The sequence below is a fragment of the Trachurus trachurus genome (genome assembly GCF_905171665.1).
Source record: "Trachurus trachurus genome assembly, chromosome: 7".
Classification (NCBI taxonomy): domain Eukaryota; kingdom Metazoa; phylum Chordata; class Actinopteri; order Carangiformes; family Carangidae; genus Trachurus; species Trachurus trachurus.
Window position 1 is genome coordinate 30,349,719 of NC_139901.1, and position 20,479 is coordinate 30,370,197.

At 47.3% G+C, this 20,479-nt stretch overlaps 1 protein-coding gene across 1 annotated transcript in view; it reads right to left on the bottom strand.

Annotated features, from left to right (window-relative positions):
• Positions 1 to 20,479, bottom strand: part of camta1a (calmodulin binding transcription activator 1a) — a gene marked incomplete at both ends in the record, with an annotated part of 373,552 nt that overhangs the window by 20,434 nt on the left and 332,639 nt on the right. Inside the window, 4 exon segments of the mRNA XM_083975264.1 lie at positions 8,551 to 8,685; positions 9,832 to 9,958; positions 15,747 to 18,208; positions 18,766 to 18,906. Of these exon segments, the coding sequence (XP_083831390.1) occupies positions 8,551 to 8,685; positions 9,832 to 9,958; positions 15,747 to 18,208; positions 18,766 to 18,906 (2,865 nt within the window).

A 20,479-nucleotide genomic window follows, 5' to 3' on the forward strand; every position in this document is an offset into this window, starting at 1 on the left:
GACAACTGTGACCTGAAACTTTCAGCCTTTTGATCTTCAGTGTGATACAAGTTGCTTTGTGTGAGACTATATATGCTACTCCACTTGATTTTCTATATTTTCTTTTCTATATATTTTTTTTTTTATCTTATGTCAACTCAGATGGATGCAGCAGAACACAGGATGGAGCTGACTCTGACCCACAAATGCAAAGTTAACATCATATCTTTTCCTTGATTGTAGTTATTTATATATATGGCACAATTAGCTGAGAATAGTGGAAAACACATTATATTCTTATGCTTTATGGGGTCTTATTAGGGCAGAGGTGCACACGCACAATTCAAATCACAGCATTGACATATTCTGATTGATGCACTGCATAATGTAACCAAATCCATACCACAGACTGTAGCTTCGAAACTGCCCAAGGCTCAACAAAAAACACACATAGTCCCACCTACAAAACTCCAAACTACACATAATGAGCTTCAAAAAGGTCGAATCTACTGCACAACTATTAAATATGATAACATTAGATCATCCATCTGCCCACTATTAAATGAAGTGGTGAATTATCAGGTTGGATAAATAAACTGCCACCATGTGACTCACTAAGAGTTGAGGGTCTTGATTGAGGCCATTTCATATAATTCTGGGAAACTAGAGGAAACTAAAAATAATGTGCTCCCTCCAAATGACTGTTTCTCTTTAAAACGTTGCTGTCTCTTTAAACCGTCTTGTCTGGCTGATCCATCACCTCCAGGTGTAAGCATTCCCACATCACGGCTGCTGGTGCTAGAACTACTACTATTGACAGCGCTCCTGTTATCAATACCATGGGTACAGCACCAGCTGATAACAGGACAAGACATTATGCTGCTGTTATTTTTTAATATTATAAGTGCACTACAGTAGCTACAACTATTATACAATAATATAACTTTTAAGAGATAGTGAGATAGACCGATAGAGATAAACAGTCTTTATTGTTCCTGGGGGGGAAATGTGTTTTCTAAGCCCCATGTATCCCCAAATGCACTCACATTCAGTATGTACTCACACCTATATAGTGTTCATTGGGGTGTTTTATTTGGGGCTGTATATGGCAAAACTGGTACCAAAGTTAAATGATCAGTATTAACGCTGCTGCCCATGCTGCTGCTTCTGCAGCAAACACACAACTACTACTACAACTGCAGCTACACTGCTGACACCAGCAGCAGCAGCAGCAGAAGCAGCAGCACTACAGCAACAACTAATAACGTGATTAAGTGAAGTTCAGCCAAAACACAAACTGCTCCTGCCAATTATACTGTAATAAACCACTTTGCATGAAAAGTGGCCACAAGACAAGAGGTGCTTGGTGAATACTGCTGTGAATGCACGTGCTTTACACCTGTAACATCAAACAAGCATGATTCATCCAACACTTGCATAACATTATCTAAAAGACTGTGCAACTTTGTATACTGGAGGTTATTATTATTATACAGGCGATGGAGCTTCTTCTCTACGAGAAAACTGAACTTCACAGAGGAGCAACAGGTAGATAAATGTACATCTGCAGCTGTCTCGCTTTAAATATTCTGGAAACCTCCGACTGGACACTAAAACGAGGCTGAAGTGAAGACGGATCCGTGGAGCTGGAAGTTGTAGTCGGCAGCAGAAGCAGCAGCAGCAGCAGCACTCTGTGGTTCTGCTGCTGGTACAGTAGCGACGCCTGAGTATTTGTGTTAATTGCGCCTTAATTGCTTAATGAGTCCATGCTGTTGTTATGGTCAGGACCCCGAGCTGTGCAAAACGACCGAGCAAATGACAGAAAGACGCACGAGTGTGATGCTTTCAGCAGCAGCAGCAGCAGCAGCAGCAGAGACACGGTGGCCCCGTTAACCTGAGCAACACTCAGGGCTGCGACAAGACTCCAATGCGCTATAGACACAGGAGCAACTACCAGTACTTTGAACAACACCACGTGAAACAGCACTCGCAGCTCAGCTCAGCTCAGCTCAGCTCGCAGCGTAAAGACACGAGACACGAGTGGACACAGTGCTGCTTCAACCGAGAAACCAGCCACTTGCCGACCTGTCATCTTTATAGACAAAAGTCCCCAAGACTTTTAGGAAGAAACAAGCTGTGAGTGAACTTCCTCCTCCATGAAAGATTTGGTCAGTGAACGCGTCTTGATGAGTGTGCCTCTGATTTTTTTTTCTTTTTTTTTCCTGAGCACTTGTCGTGAGTCAGGAGTTTGCTTGTTTAACCTACTATGAACATCAAACTCTCCGCTTATTCTGCAATGGGGCAGAATCACATGGAGAGAGAGAGAAGCATGTGGCCAAAAAAAGAAAAAAACACAAGACTTATTTTGTTTCCAACTCCGCTACAGCAACAGAGACACAGAGAGAAGCAGCTCAGCTCAGCTCAGCTCAGCATGCGGGGAGAGGGGGAGAAAAATATATAAATCCAAAAAGGAAAAACGTGGAACTTTAACTTCTTGTGACACAGACTGACTCAGACCAGAAAGGCAACAACACACAATAGATATAAAAGAATGAAACTGCAAACCAAACACAACCACAAACACAAACACAGCACAGCACTACAGCCATATAGGTTGAACTTAACACTTCTAACCTTCTATTTTATTTTCCATTGGTAGAGTCCAGAAAAAATAAAAATAAAAAAAGACTCCCTTTTTTTTTGTCTTTTAGGAAATGCAGGTGTCATTCAGTGGCATCCTGACCCAGAGGAGTCCAACAACCAAAGCTGCATTTCACTCAACGTGCAGTTAGCCCCCTTCTCTCAGTCTGACGGTCAGACCCACTGCATGCTCTTATACGGAGGAAGAAGAAAAAAACACAATGGAGAAAAAAATATATATCCTTGGTGTGTAGACTGAATCTCAGTCTCAACAGAGCACTCGTCAACAATAGAACAAAGTGAGGGAAAGAGAGCGACGTGAGGAGAGAGAAAGAGAGAGAGAAGAGAGAGGGAGGAAGACCGCTCACTACTCTTCTTCCTCTAATAGCCCCCTCCTCCTCCTCCTCCTCCTCCTCTTTCTCTTCACTTGTTTCACCTCACACACATACACACTTTCCCAGTGTTTCTAGTAGTCGCTGTTAGAGCAGCCTGCAGTAAAATGACAAATACCGCTGCTAGGAGACGTTGTGCGCACGTGCCGCCGGTAAACAGACGCCCTAATTCCCGTTCGCTGCTTCTTTCCTTCCTCCCTCCGCGCGAGCCAGCCGTGGTCCCGCTCCTCCTTAAACTGTTATTGTTGGTCAATTTGATTGGTAAATAGCGTCGTTATTGTAAAATAATATTAGTAGTAATAATAGCCTAATAATAATTGGTGTTGTTTTTCTACTCGACGCGTGCACCGGAGGAAGTCCTGCTGCTACGACCATTCATTCAAAAACACTACGACCGGATTCTGCTCCTCCAGCCCCGGACCAGACCGACCAGACCAGACCAGACCCCGCTCTGTTTTGCGGTAGTTTAGCATGTTTGTTTACCCCCAAACACGCCCACTCCTCCCGCTCCTGCATTGTGTGTACACGGTCTGCCGTTTGTCACGCCGGTGTGGTGGTTGGGGCTCAGCCACTACTGTCAACACGCGCCTCTCTTTCCTCTCCTCTCCTCTCCCCCTCACAGCCCCCCTCCCCTCCCCTCCCCTCCTTCTTTCACTAACAGTCTCTATTGCCGCTATGCGGGGCTGTAATTTGGCAGATCCCGGCGAACCTCTCCCGGCTCGCTCGGGGTTCGTGGGGGATTTGAGCTGAGGGACTTATTGGGGCGGACGGACGGTCGGTCGGTCGGTGGGTCGGTGAGCAGCTCTGCAGCTCCGACAGCGTTTCTTCTTGTCCTGCCCATGGCTCCGTTACCTGCAGTGCTGCAGAGAAAAAAAGCGCCCCTTCCCCCACTCTGCATTATGACAAATCAAGGCAGGCAGGCAGCTGTGCCATTAGCACATCATAGCACAGTGAGTCTTCCATTGGAGAAGAAACTCACAAAGCTGTACGTGGGGCTACAACACACACAGACACACACACACCGCTGCGGACTCTTGACATTACAGCCTAACGCACGTAGCCCATGTCACGTATGGTGTCAGGCAGCCTGGAGTCGATCCGGTGACCGGCCGGAGGGGTTCAGGGCTGGAGTTTTCTACAGTCTGGACTTTTAGGGATGTCACAATTACTTGTTTTCACAATTAATCGTGGTATTAAACGCCACAATTATTTAATCGTAAAGATTCCTAAATACCGTCACTTCCCAAAAAAAAAAGATTATGTCGGAACCATATATCGGCAGATGTGCGCCAAAATAAAGGTAAATGTTCAGATACTGGTCCATTTAACTAATGTAAGATTGAATGTGTCATTTGTTAAAAACTAAACAAAACAAAAAACGATAGGTAGCCTAAACATTTGGTATAGATGACAATTTATGACCTGAATATTTCAAACACTTCCCCAATTGGTCAAATAAGATACTTGAAATATTTTCTGTTGAGTAATGTAATTACATTTAGACTGAATTTGATTTTACACATAGTGTTGTGAAATTAATTAATGCATAATAGTTCGTGATAATTGTAACACCGTGACCAATAAAATGTATAATTATTTGTGACATAGTCCGGACTCAAACAGGAATCTTCACACACAGTTACTGGGATAGATGTGCAGTGCTTCTGTTGTGCTGTGGACGTTGTCGATGAGTGCACAGTGATTATATCCCGCCCTACTTCTCAAACAAGTCCCGTGGTCCATAGTTACCGCAGAGGACAGTTTAACGTGTCTGTAATTACAAAAGGTAAACAAAGCTCCAAACTGAGCCAATTCACCCAGGAAAAAAAAAACTACTTTATGAACCTCCCTGGGTTTCACAGTGCGCCTTTGCGCCAGAGTCGCTGTCCACAGTGCGGTGGTCCTGAAACACGTATACCGTAGTACACACACAGGCTTCAGCCACAGGGAGGGTTTTTATCCAATTCCTGCAGGGACACTATTGTTTTGTAGTAACGTGTATGTGATTGGCACTTTCAAATATTTCAAAGGAAACAATAACCCCCCTCCCTCTCTCTTTCTGTCTCTCACACACAGACAGACAGACAGACACAAAGGAACTCACCTGGGGCAACATCAGCTTGATATAACGTTACATCATTTGTATATACAAGTATGAAACAAACAGACATATTTATGTGTCATGCCCCTTTAAAGCATCACAGCATCTCAGGAGTAGAAGTGCATTTCTACTTATTTAGCTATTTTCAGCTTCTACAAATAATATTTTTGTGCCCCATTTTTTACCCCCATCTAGCCTTGTGGTTGCATATCGGAACGTATTCTTGATGTTGCATTCACGTGAAATCGGGTAGACGTCAGACAGACAACAGAAGCTGCATGTAACAGGATAAACAAGCGGTCTATGTAAACAAGTGGTCCGCCAGCATGAGGCAAAACAATACAGGCGTGACAATGTTGTTATGGTGATGGTTTACCTGACCCACTTTTTACCGTCTTTCCGACGGCCGTCTGCCTGACTGCACCTGAATGCACCTGAATGCAACATCAGTGCCTCCGTCCTTCCTCACACTACACAGTGGTGACAGTTTTAACAGGCGCTACCTGGAAAACTTTCTCCGCGAGCCGACAGCTCCGCTGAGTTTCCGTGGTTACCTACGGTCACGCTGCCACTGAACATAAAAAAATGGCGATGCAACATGGCCGCCTCGGTTCGGTGCGTCGCCCACTTATGTATTTGTAACGACTTGTAACAACTCATTCTAAGGTACGAGAAAGCTTTCATTTGTATGCACATGTGATTCGAGTGATTCAGTGAAATACGTATTTATGAAAGCAATATTTGATTTTTGCTAATAAAAAGCCAAATAAGTTACACACTGAGGCTTTAAAAAGTGAAAATCACAGCGCAGCCAGTGATTTCTGTGTGGATCCCTCAAACACAAAGACTGCAGATTACAATGAAACCAAGTGCGAGGTAGCAGGCAAGGGGTTAATATAAGTAAGGTAATAGGGTGGGCTGTGTTTCTCTCCCTGAGACAGTCAGCTCCTCCTTAACTGGTTCTGTGAATGGGCCAGTGAGGCAGTAGGGTATGAATGGCGGAGGGATCCACTGGTAATGCCGTGTTTGGGAGCCGCCAGCTCTCGATTACTCACTCCCACTCCCTCAAGGGCCGTCTGCAATGCAGCTGTCCTGTGAGCCTGTGCTTTCCCGTGCCCTACTTTATCCTGTCAATGCTCGAGCACTGCAGCATTGCTTCCCCAGCAGCACAAACACACACACGCACGCACGCATAGACATACAATGGCTTATACACTCTCATTACATTCTGCTGAACATGTCTACAGTACTGTAGGTCTCTCCACTCGCAGACCTAAGTTGAATTTAAACAGAATGGAAATTTTTCCAGCCCTGCAGCATCTCTGATTATCAGTAGGAGACCTCTAAAATGCTGATCCACAAAGACGCTCTGTTACTCTAACAGGGTCACTCATGGAAAAATTTCACATTATTCGCAAATAATGATGAACAACAAAACCAATGCCCCAAAACCCGTCAGTGCTTCTGCACTGCTGTGTACACAAAAGTAGAGCTCTTCTTATTGTCTGATTGTTACACAGCTGATGAGACTAGAGGCTTTTATTTAACTGACCTGCTCTGAAAAATAAAACCGATGATAATGGAAGTGAAAATGTGTTATGAAACACACCTGAACAGTTATGAGATGTATATCACGCAGTTAAAGCAGATATCAGCTTCACGGCCGTTTCGGCTAATGCTGCGTTCAAGGCAGGCTTTTGAAACCGTAAGTTACAGCTTCAAGTCACAACTACGACTTGGTAGCGTTCCAGGTAACCCGTAGCTCGTGTTTTTACCATCCTGTTGTCTGTGAAAGTTCCCTATAACGGCCACTCGTAACTTCCGACCCGTGAACTCGTACCAGATCGAACTGGTATGACTTCACAGGAAGGAAAAACACAAAGTACGAGTTTCTTTGAACGCACCATGAGTTAGCAGCCCCCGCCCTTGTCAGGCATCAATTGGTCCTCGTGCTACGTCACCACATTCACGCGCATCCCTTGGCTGCACACACAGCCCTTCATGCCGTTCTCTCTCCTCATTGGATAACACTTGTATCCCACAAGGAAAATTTTCTCCTCGGGTTACAGCAGAGCAGAGTGACGGAGAGACTCGTGTTTAGGCTGAAATACTTCATGTAAGTGATTGCTGACGGAAAATATGACTATTTAGGACTTATATTAACAAAAACATTCCACTGATATCTGCTTTAAGGGCTAAACATTTTGAATCCAAGATCATATACACAACTGAAGGCACATATCGTTGTTACTGTTCCTGTTATTTTGATTTGCAAGATGATAACACCGATCCAAGCCAAAATTCAGTCCAAACTGTGTAAATGTGTATAACTGTGCAAAATGGAAGATCACTTTGGTACCTTTCTATATATTTAATAATGTCCCGATGCATATGATGTGTACTTGGGGAGACACTACAGGTGAATAGGGTAGAAATTTTAAATAACAGATATCACCATGAAACTTCCCAAGTTTATCACTTACATTAAGACAAATACTTTTTGTATTACAAGTTTTGTCAAATGTTATGTTTAAATATGTAAATGAAGCAATATACCTGCTAAATTATGGCAAATTTGGGAGAAATCTACTGACGAAAGAGACAAAATGAAGTAAAATAACCACTTTAATGTGGATTATCTACCATTTCTTTTGACTTTTCTGAAAGAATACATGTTAAGGAAGAAAAATAGCCCAAAATCTCAAAATTGATCAGTGCATGAAAAAACAGTGTTTTTGCCTGTAGTGTCTCGCCTTTAAAACCAGGCAGGTGGTAGAGTTTGTAACGTGTGATGCTTCAGCAGATCATTCATCTAAAATTTAGGCAAGGCACAACAATTGATTAATAGAAATGTAATGAAATGTGGTGTTTACATATGCAAATGTAAACAAATTAAACATGCATTCATTTGCATACATATCGCTACATATGTCAAATGTTTTTATGGAGGAGATTTTTGAATGTTTTTTTTTTTCTTTCCATAAATTAGAAAATAATATTTCACCATGTTTTTATAAATAAAGTTAAGTTAAGAATCAGGCTATGGCTGATACATGAACAACACCTCTTTGAAAAGAAGAATAAAGTATAGAAATAAAATAAAACAAAGGAATAAAGCTTTAAAATGAAACCTGTGATGACCTGATGACAGTGTTCATGATGCTACATGTTGTGTTAAATGTCTGCAGGTGCAAATATTGTAAGGTTTCCATGTTTTCTTTCCACTGGTCTGAGAGACGACATCTTATCTTATGGAAGCAAAATAGGCCAAACATTTCAAAACTGTGGAGTGCAAGTGTCAAGTGCAACAATACTTTAGCCTGTCATGTCTCACTCTTACAAAATGAAGAGGACAGCAGGAGATTTGAAGAGAGAGAGAAGGTCGGATATCAGACAGCCAGAGTTATTAAGCTGATATAAGAGTGAGGAGAGACGTACCATCCAGCGAGAGCCAGTCGTGCTGCGATGATGGCAGTGAAGGAAGAGCGCGGGCCTTGTACTCAAACACCACAGAGTTGGAGATGATCTGGTTGCTGACGGCCACCTGCAGCGTCACCAGGCCGGTGTCATGAGCTGCAGAGAGACGGAGGGTAATGAGACCTCAGAACAGTTCACACCACCTCACTGCTACATGCTCAGATCTGTCTATGAGGAGTGATCGCTGGCTTGATTCCCTGTGCACAATTAGTGTCAGTGTGAACATGAATATAATTTGAATTTTATAATTTATCATATAATAATCAGCACTGCTCCCAGTTCACAACACAACATAACCTGAACAATCTGACTATTGGACAACTATACTCAATGTACAGTGTATATATACACGTACAATACCAATAATATATAAGCAATCACTTCTCTGTATATAATAGTCTCCACTCTTTAATTGACCGTACACACTGTTTACAAATGTTGCTTTTTATCGCTTTCTTAAGTTTGTATCTATCATTTTGTGCTCTTTACTCCTTTCATTGGTGTCTGCTGCTGCAAAACTATTCCCCAATATATTCCCCATTATGTGACAAATAAAGAAATATCTCATCTCATATTAATTTACAGCTTAATTTAAGAACGTGAACACATGTTGTTGTATCCTGTATGTGTTTTTTAATTGATTTTATTTATTTATTTATTTATTATAGATGTTTTAATTTTTTCCTAACTTGCACTTTAAGGACTGCACCCAATTTCGTTGTACTTGTGCAATGACAATAAAGACATTCAAATTCAAAGTCACATTATAATTTAAATCTAGTAATAAATACTGTGGCTCATAGTCATGACATTTAAACCTGCTTTATTTTTTATTCATAACCGTAAAGATACATTTTTGACTGTTCTGGAACAAAAGACTCAGTGATATAAGCACACACTTACCCTTTAAACTTATAAATCCACAATACACATAAAAAACAGCATTGTCCAGATCTGCTGCATGCTATCAGCCTACAAACTATGAACTTACACAACGCTATAGCCGAAGCCAGTGCTGTGTTTGGTAGATACACATGATTTTAATAAGAAACCTACAACTCAGCAGCACACCAGGCCACCCATAAAAGAAAAAAACATATTAAATGCATCTAAAAAATTGTAAAATCTTACTTATATTTTTACAACAGTTTACCATAAAAACAGACAAAACTAAAAAATGAAAAAAAAAGAAGCTGAGCTGAACTCTGTTATTTGTCCCATGTGTGAGCTTTGTGCTGTTACCTGGGCAGTAGCAGCGCAGCACGCCGGGCTGGATGAGCGAGGCTGGGACTGAGATCTGGTCGAACAGGCAGCTGTAGTTGGAGCTGGCCTCCTGCCACGGCCCAGTGATCAGCACCTTGACTCCACCCTGAGAAACAGGACAAGTGGAGAAAACAAACTCATAACACACCTGCCGAGTCGAGGTTTAAGAGCCCGATTACGATCAACTGTTGTTACGACTCCATCTAGAGTGCAGAGATAAGAACGACACCGAGGAGAAGCAATCAGCTGCTCTGTTCTGATCTCTGCTGCCATCATGTGGACAAACACTGTTACTTCACTAAAAACACTCAACAGCCCTCACATTAAACTGTTGTGCTTCCCTCCAGAGGCTAAAGGAGGGTATTACCACGACAACATTATCATAACGCTGTGGATTACATAAGAGCAGGGCCGTTGTATAGGGGAGAAAGGTGATGATAATTCCAGGGGCCCAGCGCCCAGTAGGGCCCACAAAATACCCCAGTAGTCTAATGACTGGATTATTCTGCATAAGACCCTGACTAATACGCATAGTAATGCTGCATTAGCATCAAAACAAAGTTAATAAAAAATGATAATACATATGTAGTCTACACTGCAAAAACTCATATTATATTATTTCTAGTCGAAACAAATCTCATTATACTTAAAATAAGACACATCACATAAAAAGTAGCTTGTTTCTAGACAGTTTTTACTTCTTTCAAGCTTATTTTCACTTGAAATAAGTAGAAAAATCTGATAGTGGAGCAAGTTTTTCTTCCTTATTACAAGCACAAAAAACTTGCTTTCACTGGCAGATTAGTCTACTTATTTCAAGTGAATATTTGTTTGAAACAAGTGAAAATGATCCAAAAACAAGTACATTTTTAGGTGATGAGTCTTATTTTAAGTGGAAAGAAATTAGTTTTGACCAAAAATGAGACATTTTAACAAGAAAAAGGATAAATATTCTTGGAAAGATTTGAGTTTTTGCAGTGTAAGAAAAAAAAAGTGGAAAAGTCAGGGGGGCAGGGGCCCACTTTAGTATTCTTTCAGGGGGCCCAGAACAACTAGCAACAGCCCTGCATAAGAGAGAAGTGAGCAAGATGTCTGTCTGTTTGTATAGAAATATTCCAGTGTTAATCTCATTTATTTTACGTTACATTTATATTTTAAACATTTACCTGATGCTGTAGAATCCAGACTGATTCACAAGCAGCAGTATGCTATCAATGTTTGTAGACGTCTACTAATACCTCCATGTGACTGGTGGTATATTGTTCATGTTCACTCTGGCTCTGCAGTGATGAGAAGAGCTTCTCATCTCATCAAGGTCATGACTGCAATAGCGTAACCTGTGAATTAATCTCTATCGGGTACATTTTTCAATTCCACCGACTTCCCAGTTCCTTAATTCTCATTTAATTTCTAACTGATTCAATATTTAAGAATCCTTTTGCACAGTTTTCACTCATTCATTGTGCTCATTATTCACTTCACTTTTAATTATGGTATTTAAAAGTAGCTGCCAAACTCTACCTTTGGAGTAGAGTATCAAACACTCCACTTAGGCTTGAAATGTGGATGTAAATCATATCAATGAGGCTTCTTCCACTTTTTTTTTTTGCCTGTGTGAAAAGCTGCCATTGAATTACAAACACAAGAGTGCAGGTGGAGGGACACAATAAACAAAAACTCAGCAACACACAATGTGTTTAACATTGCCTGAATGCATGTTTATATAATGGCAAATTAAATCTAATGATGAAATTGGCTGTCAAGCTTTTTATAATTAAGGTCATCTAACAAAAAAAAAAGTTATGCAAATCACTGTGCTATTAATGCACCAACCTCTAAATCACGTTTAGTTTCATTGATGGAGGACTTACACTTTATGCTAATGTTCGATTTGCATCTTTACTAAAAAAAAAAAAGAGCAGTGCTGTTTACTGTCATGTCTGATTAATATTCAATGACTAGAAATAAAAGCAAGTGATGAAATTATTTTTTACAACAGAAACAATATGAAGAGGAGGCCACGGTGTGTGTGACCAGTGCTGCAGTTGTTCATAAATAAAATAAGGAGAAAGAAAAATATTGATTACATTTTCCTTAGGCCCTTTTTTTCTGCATCAATGAAGCATAGGAAGTTTTCTGATTTATGATTATATTTGAGCTACAACTTAAGTTCTCCATCTGCCTCATTTGTCTGTGAATGAATACACTAAAAAACAATATTGCTGTATAAAAAGTACAACCTCCTGACTAAAGAGACTTGGACAAACACCTTTAAATACGGCTCAATATTTTCAGTTCGTTGAGTTTTAGTAAAACATCTACAGAACAAGAAACAACAGGTTGAAGTATAATCAAACATCCCAGACGTTTTATAGTATATTTTCTTATTCCAACAACACACTGATCATATAAAAGGCAAATGTGAAAAACCTCTTAAAGGGATAGTTCAACATTTTGGTAAATTGGCCCATTGCCATAATCCCTATAGTCTTACCAGTAGGTTTGTTACCCCTTAATTGTCGGTGCAAGAACGGCAGAGCAGAGCCGCGAGCTGCTCAGAGCAACGCTACGGAGACTAAAGGGACTTCTTGGTTTCCCTCATCAAACTCATCAAATACACAATCCAACAACTCCAAAACGCTCTGGTGGACAAGTTGTGACCTGCACATTCACCACGCTATGAGATAATAACAGAACGTTACCAGACAGAGTTGTTTTAGAGGGAAATACAGAGACTGCTTGATGAAAAACTGTCCCTGAAGGCAACGCGCATCAGCGGTTTTGCATGAATTTCCCTCTAAAACAACTCTGTCTGGTAACGTTCTGTTATTATCTCACAGCGTGGTGAATGTGCAGGTCACAACTTGTCCATGAGAGCGTTTTGGAGTTGTTGGATTGTGTATTTCCTTTCCGTAGGCTCACCACCCGCGAGAGGGTTCAGAAGGGGCCGGTGCCGTGTGATTTGGGTGGCAGCCGTGGGTGGGGGCCTCGACTCTGGCTTTAGGGACATGGAATGTCACCTCGCTGGGGGGGAAAGAGCCTGAGCTTGTGCGGGAGGTTGAGAGGTATCGGCTAGAGATAGTCGGGCTCACCTCCACGCACAGCCTGGGCTCTGGAACCCAACTCCTTGAGAGAGGTTGGACTCTCTTCCACTCTGGAGTTGCCCATGGTGAGAGGCGGCGAGCTGGTGTGGGCTTGCTCATAGCTCCCCAGCTCAGCCGCCATGAGTTGGAGTTCTCCCCACTTAATGAGAGCTTTCTGGTCGGGGATAGGTCTCTCACTGTTGTTTCGGCCTACGGGCCGAACGGCAGTGCAGAGTACCCGGCCTTCCTGGAGGCCCTGGGAGGGGTGCTGGAAAGTGCCCCAACTGGGGGACTTCAACGCTCACGTGGGCAGCGGCAGTGTTACCTGGAGAGGTGTGATTGGGAGGAACGGCCTCCCCGATCTGAACCCGAGTGGTGTTTTGTTATTGGACTTCTGTGCTAGCCACAGTCTGTCCATAACGAACACCATGTTCGAGCATAAGGGTGTCCATCAGTGCACGTGGCACCAGGACACCCTAGGCTGGAGGTCAATGATCGACTTTGTAGTCGTGTCATCTGATCTCCGGCCGTATGTCTTGGACACTCGGGTGAAGAGAGGGGCTGAGCTGTCAACTGATCACCACCTGGTGGTGAGTTGGATCCACTGGCAGGGGAGGAAGCTGGTCAGACCTGGAAGACCCAAGCGTATCGTGAGGGTCTGCTGGGAACGTCTGGCAGAATCCCCTGTCAGGGAAGTCTTCAACTCCCACCTCCGGGAGAGCTTTGACCGGATTCCGAGGGAAGCCGGAGACATTGAGTCCGAATGGACCATGTTCTCCACTTCCATTGTTGACGCGGCCGTCCGGAGCTGTGGCCGTAAGGTCTCCGGTGCCTGTCGCGGTGGCAATCCCCGAACCCGGTGGTGGACACCGGAAGTAAGGGATGCCGTCAAGCTGAAGAAGGAGTCCTACCGAGTCTGGCTGGCTCGGGGGACTCCCGAGGCAGCTGACGGGTACCGGCAGGCCAAGCGAACGGCAGCCCGGGCGGTCACGGAAGCAAAAACTCGGGTCTGGGAAAAGTTCGGGGAGGCCATGGAGGAGGACTACCGGTCGGCCTCGAGGAAATTCTGGCAAACCATCCGGCGCCTCAGGAGGGGGAAGCAGTGCTCCGCCAACACTGTTTACAGTGGAGGAGGGGAGCTGTTGACCTCGACTGGGGATATCGTCGGGCGGTGGAAGGAATACTTCGAGGATCTCCTCAATCCCACTGACACGCCTTCCGTCGAGGAAGCAGAGGCTGAGGACTCAGAGGTCGATTCATTCATCACCCAAGCTGAAGTCACTGAGGTAGTCCGGAAGCTCCTCAGTGGCAAGGCACCGGGGGTGGATGAAATCCTCCCTGAGTACCTCAAGTCTCTGGATGTTGCGGGGCTGTCCCTGTATGACCGGAGCAGGAGCTTGGTTCGCATGGCCGGCACTAAGTCAGACCTGTTCCCGGTGCGTGTTGGACTCCAGCAGGGCTGCCCTTTGTCACCGGTTCTGTTCACTATTTTTATGGACAGAATTTCTAGGTGCAGCCAAGGGCCGGAGGGGGTTCGGTTCGGGAGCCACTTGATTTCATCTCTGCTTTTTGCAGATGATGTGGTCTTGTTGGCTCCCTCGAGCCAGGACCTTCAGCATGCACTGGGGCGGTTTGCAGCCGAGTGTGAAGCAGCTGGGATGAGAATCAGCACCTCTAAGTCCGAGGCCATGGTTATCGACCGGAAAAAGGTGGCTTGCACCCTCCAGGTCGGGGGAGAGTTCCTGCCTCAGGTGGAGGAGTTTAAGTATCTCGGGGTCTTGTTCACGAGTGAGGGGAGAATGGAGCGCGAGATCGACAGGCAGATCGGTGCGGCGGGCGCAGTAATGCGGTCATTGTATCGGTCCGTCGTGGTGAAGAAGGAGCTGAGCCGAAAGGCAAAGCTCTCGATTTACCGGTCGATCTACGTTCCCACCCTCACCTATGGTCATGAACTCTGGGTCATGACCGAAAGAACGGGATCCCGGATACAAGCGGCCGAAATGAGTTTCCTTCGCAGGGTGGCGGGGCTCTCCCTTAGAGATAGGGTGAGGAGCTCTGTCACCCGGGAGGAGGTCGGAGTAGAGCCGCTGCTCCTCCACATCGAGAGGAGCCAGCTGAGGTGGCTCGGGCACCTGTATAGGATGCCCCCTGGACGCCTCCCTCGTGAGGTGTTCCGGGCATGTCCCACCGGGAGGAGGCCCCGAGGAAGACCCAGGACACGCTGGAGTGACTACGTCACTCGGCTGGCCTGGGAATGCCTTGGGGTCCCCCCGGAAGAGCTGGAGGAAGTGTCCGGGGAGAGGGAAGTCTGGGGATCCCTGCTCCGACTGCTGCCCCCGCGACCCGACTCCGGATAATGCGGCGGACAATGGATGGATGGATGGATGGATTGTGTGTTTGATGAGGGAAACCAAGAAATCCCATGAGCCTCCATAGCGTAGCTCTGAGCAGCTCACGGCTCTGCTCCGCCGTTCTAAAAATAGCTTGCACCGACAATTAAAGGTAACAAACCTACTGCTGTGACTATAGGGATTATGGCAATGGGCCAGTTTGCCAAAATGTTGAACTATCCCTTTGAAGAAACAGATCTAGCTGCATATGAGAGAAATGGGGATGACACCTAAAAATCTTGAGACTATAATGGGTATTTACATTATTCAAAACCTAATGCACTGTTTGAAAGCTTTCCTAAAAACTGCTGAGTGAAGTCCCTTTGACCCAGCATCGGAGTAAAAAGGCCGATACATGAATGCGATAATCAACAGGAGAGATGTGTGATTGTGAAAAAAAGAAAAGTGCCCCATCCCTCACCTCAGGGTAGGACCACTCAGGAGAGTAGTCGGTGACCATGAAGAGCCGCCCGGTGGCCTGCAGCATCCCCAGAGCGCCCTGGGCCACCGCCGCAGAAACCACCTCCGCTACGTTCATGTACGCCAGCGAGCCGGCCTCTCCTGCGTTGCCGCCCGCCCCGGCGCCTCCGCTCAGAGACTGGGGGCTGCAGCAGGGCTGGAGGCAGAGCTCTGAGCTGTTGTAGCCCCCCGAGCCCCTGGCCCCCCCTCCTCCGTCCTCCTGGCCTTGCTGCTGCTGCTGCGACGCCACCGCGCCGCCGCCGCCGGCCGCGTTCTGGCCGTCGGCGCCGTGCGACGCGACCAGCTGGTGGGCGTACAGCGCTCCGCCGGCCGACATGGCGGTCCCGTTGCCGTCCACCGAGATGAAGTCGTTGATGAGGTCGGAGAACTGGTTTCCGAAGGAGATGTCGAAGTGATCCAGACTTATCTCCATCCCCGTGCCGCCGCCGCCGCCGCCGTTGCCTTGGTGCGCTCCGACGGCGTTGTAGAGTCCTTGGACCATGCTCGTGCCCTGGAGGAGCGGCTGCAGCTGCTGTTGGGAGCGGTTGCCGCCGTCGCCGTTGTTGTTGCCGCCGTTATGAATCGACACGCCTTCTCCTCCTCCGCCTGCATTCCCTCCACCGCCGCCGCCGTCCGAGCCCTGCTGCAGGTAGTGCTGCTCCGCGGCCCCTCCCTCTCCCTGAATGTGGTCCGCCGGCTTCAGCAGATTCTCCGCGCCGTTTTCCGAAGCTCCGGCCTGAGCGGAGTTCACGTTTCCCGGCTGCTCCAGGCCGACCACCACCTCCACCTCGTGCTCACCGACATTCCCGAGCCCCGGGAATGCTCCCTGGTACTGGAGCAGCTGGAGGGGGCCGGCTTGTTGTTGGCCACCGGGACCCTCGGTGGGCGAGCCGCCGTTGCAGTTGTTGGCCCGGTGCTGCTGCTGCTGCTGCTGCTGCTGCTGCTGGTGGTGGTGGTGGTGGTGGTGGTGGTGCAGGTGGCCATTGCTGCCGCCAGGGTTCGAGTCCGTCTTCACCACCTGCAGCCCCATGTACGCTCCGGAGTCGTGGGAGTTGTTGTGCTCCATCAGATGTGTTTTCCGGCCCTGTTGCCCCTGGCCGGGCTGCGTGGCGTCCTGCAGGAAGAAGCTGGGCGAGCGGCTCTGGTGTTGCATGTGCGGGCTGGACATGGCCTGACTGTAGCTGACCGCGGCGGCGTTGGCGGCGTAATCCTGCTTGGCGTCGATGGCGCTGAAGTCCATCTGCTCCAGGGTGGTGCTGGGGCTCAGACCGCCGCCAGAGGGAAGCAGTGAGCCCGCCGCGGTCAGCGTGAGGCTGCCGGGGCCCGAACCACCGGCGCCGGCGGACGACGCGGACACAGCATTCCCGCCGCAGTTGACCACTGGCCCGACCACCTGGTAGCCGCTCTCCTTGGCCAGCTGCTGCTCGAAGGACGTGTCCTCCGTCTTGATGTTCTTCACCAGAGCCGAGTTGAAGGTGTAGCCGTTGTCCGACATGGGGGGGGAGCGCTGCATGCTGCCGTTGGTGTTGCCGCCATCCCTGCCGCCGCCGCCATCCCTGCCAGAAGAAGAGGAAGATGAAGAAGAGTTGCCCTCGGTCTTCATGGCGCTGCCGCCGTAGGTCTGGCCCTGCTTGGGGTTGTTCAGGAAGCAGTCGGGATCAAAGTTCATGTTGGTCTCCGGGATCTTGATGCTTCCCGCGTCCAGGCTGCTGGACAGCACCAGCTCCTCGGACACGCCGGCCGAGGACAGCATGGACAGACTGTCTCCCACCGCCGCCGTCGTCCCCGGTTCCCCCACCACCACACCTCCTCCTCCTCCTCCTCCTCCTCCGCCGCCACCACCACCGCCGCCGGGGAAGGCGAACTTGTGGCGATCGGCGGCGGTGACGGACAGCACCAGGCCCTGCGAGGCGGCCTCGGCCCCCATCAGGTGGGCGTTGGGACCGCCGGTGGGAGACATGCTGTAGACGGGATCGCCGGCGACCTCGGACATGAAGACGCTCTGGGACAGGCCGGACATGACGGAGGCCACGTGGCTCATCCCGGTCACCGCGGGGCTGTCGGCCATGTCCGGGTCGCTGTTCAGGCCGCTGCTGATGGAGACGGGGGAGTTCTGCGTGGTGTCGGGGACCTCCACCTGGTTGGTGGACGACACCTCTGTGCTGTTCTGGTGCAGCAGCACCGGCTTGTGGACTTTGCCGTTGCGTTTCTCCCTGGCGCTGCCTCCTCCTCCTCCTCCACCGCCGCCGCCGCCGGAGCTTTTGCCTCCGCCATGGCCGGTGTGCTCGGTCTTCCCCTCCGACACATCGTTGTTCTGTACCTCGGAGTGGGCGCTGCTGTAACCCCCGGAGCGAGGGTCCACTTTAGGGGAGATGATGCGGTGTTTGGCGCTGTTGCATTTGTGGTGCACGCTGCTCCCTGCGCCTACACGAGGACAAACAGAGCAAACGGCGTTGGAGACAAATACTGTTTAAGGAACAAGAGACAAACAGCAGCGATCAGTTGGTGACAGAAAACTTACATAAAACTAGCCTTTGTTTTTAGTTTACAATGAGGGAGGAATATGGGAAGTTTTGCATGGCTTGTTACTTTAAAAAACAAAAAAGTAAACAGGCTTATCCAGGGTAATTAGTTTTATAGATTAGTAAAACCATTGCTCTACATTGTTTTTCTGAGTTACAGCCTGGTGAAATTACACAGATTAAAATATTTGATTGACTAGCATGACATTCAAGAACAGCTGGGCTATTTCAGATATGGCCCTGACATGGTTATCAGCAAACAAGACATAACAGAAAAGGCAATAACCCCTGAAACTCAATTTCAGCGTGAAGCACCTACCAATAAAAAGCCCTCGACCACCTTGTCTGATCTGCCGTATAACAAACAGTATCTTTATTGAGCCCTTTTTTTTTTTTTTTTTGCTTATCTTACAGAATTTTTGAGCCTCCAATCCATCCCTCCCCGCTACTAGCCCTTACCCAGCGTGCCCGTGCAGAGGCAGTTGTGAGTCCGGGGAGGTGGCTTAGTTTGGTGGCTGTCCAGAATCTGTTGCACTAGCTGCTCCACTGAGAAGCCAGAGCTGCTGTTCCCATTGCTGCAAGTCCACTTGATGCCATGAACTGCCGGGAGAGAGGAGGAGACAGAGATGTCAGCCAGCCCAACAGACCACCAGCCACGCCAACCCCCCGCCCCACCCACTGTCCTCTCTGCCTGCCTGCCAGTATAGTGCTGCTGCTGCTGCTCGCTGGAGGACAACTCTCTAGAAAAAATCCCGAGGTAAAAAACTGTAGAACAATGAAAAAAAAAAGTATATATTCCTCGGTTTGACCTGCTCATGAGAGTGGCAGCATTACCTTTTGTTTTTACACCTTCTTAAAGGTACATTGTGTAGAAATTACTCCCATCTAGCGTTGCGGTTATATATCGCAAGCAACTCAGTCGTATTTTTCATGCTGCATTCACGTGAAATTGGGCAGAGGGCAGACGGACGACAGCCGCTGCACGTAACGGCATAAACAAGCCTCTATGTAAACAATGTCATGGTGATGTCGTATTGTTTACCTGACCCACGTTTTACCGTCTTTCTCTCAACTTCTGTGACTAAAATGACATCTGGTCTGTTACTGATGGCAGTCTGCCCGACTGCAGGTGAATGCAGCATCAGTGTAACTGTGCATTCACACCAAAAGCTTCCAAAGCGTCAAAAACGCTTGAGGCTGCGCTTCAGATAAGACAGCTTCCAAAACGGCAAATTTTTTCAGCCGCTTTGGTCGCTCGTCACGTGACTGACGTCAAAGTTCGATCGCGCTGGTCATTGGGGAGCCGAAATACAAAAAAAAGGCAAAAAAAAGGCAGCCAAAGGACATCTCTATTCTGACCGGTTGCCGCCGAACCGTGTCATAGCTAATTACCCTAAAATTAACCAAGGCTCAACTTCTCGTTTAGTGACGCTTTGGTCGCTCAGTGTCTCCGGGCACTCATTGAAAATTAATTGACTTCCAGCGTTTTGATGCTTTGGAAGCTTTTGGTGTGAACGCACAGTAACGCTCCATTCCTCCTCACTGCGTTACCACGGTGACTTTTCATACGCCACTTCGACCTGAGTCGACAGCTCCGGTGTCTCCGCTGAGTTTCCGTGGTTTCCTACCATCACGCTGCCACTGAACGTAAAAACATGGCGACGCAACATGGCAGCCAGCACCGAGCTTACCCGCTCCATGTAGATATGAATGACATGAACGGCTCATTCAGAGCTGAAAGGAACACTTCAGTTTGATGATGGGAGGGGATTACTGATCAATGAAAAACATACTTTTGAACGAAAATAATCGATTTTCGTGAATAGATAACAGGAGAAGTTACACAATATCCCTTTAACTATCACTCTCTCCACCTACTCAGTGTGTTTTATTTCCTGTTCTCCGAGTCCAGAGGTGAACAGCCGTCTCACCTCTCTGTGATGTCAAACCTTCCGCCGATTCCCTATTGTGCCTCTTTTACCTCCCATGTGTCAGTGTCTGTTGCTACTCCGTGGCCTCCCCTCTGCGCGCGCTGATGAAGGTGACAGCGAGCTCAATCCCCTCCACCCTCCACCCCCCCCACCTCACCCCCACCTCCGCCGACCTATGACTGTGTTCTGACAGGGAGAGAGCCTCTGGGGAGGAACGTCACCTCGCTGCTGCCGGATCTGCC